The following is a 2,916-nucleotide window of genomic DNA, read 5'->3' as shown; positions in this document are numbered from 1 at the left end:
AAGATGAACAGAAGACACACAAAGAAGAAACATAAACTTGTAGATTTCTTAGCTTCATATTGACGAAATAGGCCATTATCCCTCTTTAAAATGTTCACAAATAATATCTCCAAAGCAACATCATTTTTTGAAATAAATACTGATAATTCCTAATTAGGAAATAATAAAATAAATATCATGTGACATTTAACACCAACCGAATTCCAAAATCATAACAAAGCTATTTCAATAATTAACTTCTTTTGCAGCAAATGATGAATAAAGATATACCTGCTCCCTTGCAGACCACTCCGGCGTCTTCTAGATGGGTACACGTATTAACTGAGTTCTCCTGAGAGCAATAAACAATGTTGAGTTCAGTACCAGCACAACGGACATTGGATAGAGCTATCCTTCCTTCGCCATGTCCGAAGGCAGACCGGTGGTTGAATGTCAAAGCCCGTGAAAAGCCTAAACTTCGACATACCACATCGGCATCGTTGATATCCCAGCCGTCATCGCACACCGTACCCCATGCGCCATCGTAGAGGACTTCGACCCGGCCTTCATGAGGACCGCTCCCGCCCACAAGACGAGTTCGTAGAGGCTCTGAGAAATAAGAAGGTTATTGAAAATAATGATGATGATAATGCCTATAATAATTATGATGATGATGATAATAATACTAGGAACAATAATAATAACAGACATTATCTAGAGTTTCTAGACAGTTCCATACTGTTTTGTTATGACCACCCTATTACAATACTGATGTGCTCTTTTTAATTTTATATTATATTTTAATTTTAGTGAAGTGTTCCTGCAACTGTATGATATATGTATGTTTTTATTGGAATTGAATAAATGAATTTAACGACAACAACAATAACGTCAAATTTACCCAGGGTAGCCACATCCTTTTCCTTCTATAGTGTCCAGGCCTGCCTGACACGATATTATTTTCATTCCCCTGCTTTAGCTGGGGTGTACAGGCGGTCAAGCATTCGATGAATTTCTTTCTACCGGGTAGGGGAAGGCGGGGTAAGTTGTGACACTTTTTGCTTTTTGCATGTTAGAATTGATATGATTAATGATCTTGGAAAAATAAGTACATTGCCTTAAAATCTAATTCTTCTGAAATAGTTTTCACCTATATACATGTATAACTTTCTACCCCCACAGTGAAAGTCACTGTCACCTTTGAAAAAGGAGATGTCAAATGGCTCAACTTGCCCCATGTGTGGGGTAAGTTGAGCCACCTTCTGGGGTAAGTTGAGCCACAAAAACTATGTACAAAATTTATGGGGTAAGAACTACCATGTCAATTTTTTATTTAAAGTCTTTTCACTCGCTTATTCTCTATAAATACCAACATCCTCTAAAAGGAAAAGAACAGTCATGTAAATTTGCTCCTTTCTGCCTGCATATCGATGGCTTTTTACAGTTTTTTTTTTTTTTTATATCACATTACCATAATAATTACCATGGCTCAACTTGCCCCATGTTGGTTTGCTCAACTTACCCAAGTCCTAACTTAATGCGATAATTTCGCATCCACACATTTCTTATGCATCCATCATGTAAACAACTACGACAAGAATGAAGATCCATACCTGGACTAACAATGTTGTTCTTATGTCTTTATTATATTTAAAGACGTGTTTGTGTAAAAAGCACTTGTCTATTTCACACCCTTTTTAATTTTTTGGCTGAAATTTGTATTTTTCCCTCTAAAAAAATACTTTTTGTTTCAAAGTTGAAAAACATGTGGTGGGGTTAGGGGTTAAGCAATGGGTCATCAATACATGGCACCACCACGATGTCCAACTCATTCATTATTGTACTGGGAGTGGTGGCTCAACTGGCCCCTATGCTCAACTTACCCCGCCTTCCCCTACCCATGTACTACAATAGGTGAGAGTGGCAAATGCATTGATAAATCACTTGCCAAAGGATGCGAGTAGGCCTATCGTGGTCGGATTCGAACTTAAGACCTCAATTAGGTTCAGAGTCCGTACACTTATCCACTCGTCCACAACGCCTCAAGACAATGAAAGGATTACTTAATGGGACAATCATGAAAATAATCGCAGGTATATACCTGGTGGGTGTTTCATAAAGCTGTTCGTAAGTTAAGAGCGACTTTAAGAACGACTGGTGATCCTTTCTTGTGGTAAATATGCACCATTCAATGTTCATTGGTGATAGCTTAGCGCGTAAGAAAGGTTCACCAGGCGTTCTTAAAGTCACTCTTAACTTACGAACAGCTTTACGAAACACCCTCAGGGGGCCGTTTCATAAAGCTGTTCGTAAGTTAAGAGCGACATTAAGAACGACTGGTGAACCTTTCTTACGCGCTTAACCATCGCCAATGAATATACCATTTACCACAAGAAAGGATCACCAGTCGTTCTTAAAGTCGCTCTTAACTTACGAACAGCTTTATGAAACACCCACCCGGTCTTAACGAACCTGACATAGGGCAATATGCAGTGACGGTGGATAATACAGTAATATACATAACATACAAACTACAAACATAAACAAGAGATATAATAACTTGGCAATAAAAGGGATTATTCTGAAAATAATGGCATTGAACAAAGATAGTGAAAAACAAGAAAAGACTGGAACCTATAACAGACCCCATAAGAAACTGCAAACTCCAAAATGAAAAACAGAGCGATGGCTGCTCCTATATTATGTTCGGAAAATGGATAATTCTGAAAATGATGGCATTGAACAAAAATAAATGACAAAACCTGGAAAACTTACCGACGCCAAAAGAACATGTAAACTCCAAAAAGAAAAGCAGAGCGATGATAGCTCCTTTATTTTCCATCTTAGACATTGTTTCAACTAAGTATTGTTGCGACCATTGATATAATCGTGTGACCAATGATGATATGAAAAACAGAATGACCACTTTGTGTCAAG

At 37.9% G+C, this 2,916-nt stretch overlaps 1 protein-coding gene across 1 annotated transcript; it reads right to left on the bottom strand.

Annotated features, from left to right (window-relative positions):
- Positions 1-270: 270 nt before the first annotated feature.
- LOC135159403 (scavenger receptor class A member 5-like) lies at positions 271-588 on the bottom strand (the record flags this gene model as incomplete). Its single annotated transcript, XM_064115566.1, has 1 exon — positions 271-588. A coding segment is annotated over one exon (318 nt), but the record flags the coding sequence as incomplete, so codon positions are not given.
- Positions 589-2,916: the final 2,328 nt, after the last annotated feature.

Source organism: Lytechinus pictus, unplaced genomic scaffold (genome assembly GCF_037042905.1).
Source record: "Lytechinus pictus isolate F3 Inbred unplaced genomic scaffold, Lp3.0 scaffold_248, whole genome shotgun sequence".
Lineage (NCBI taxonomy): Eukaryota > Metazoa > Echinodermata > Echinoidea > Temnopleuroida > Toxopneustidae > Lytechinus > Lytechinus pictus.
This window is presented reverse-complemented; position numbering and strand designations above follow the sequence as displayed.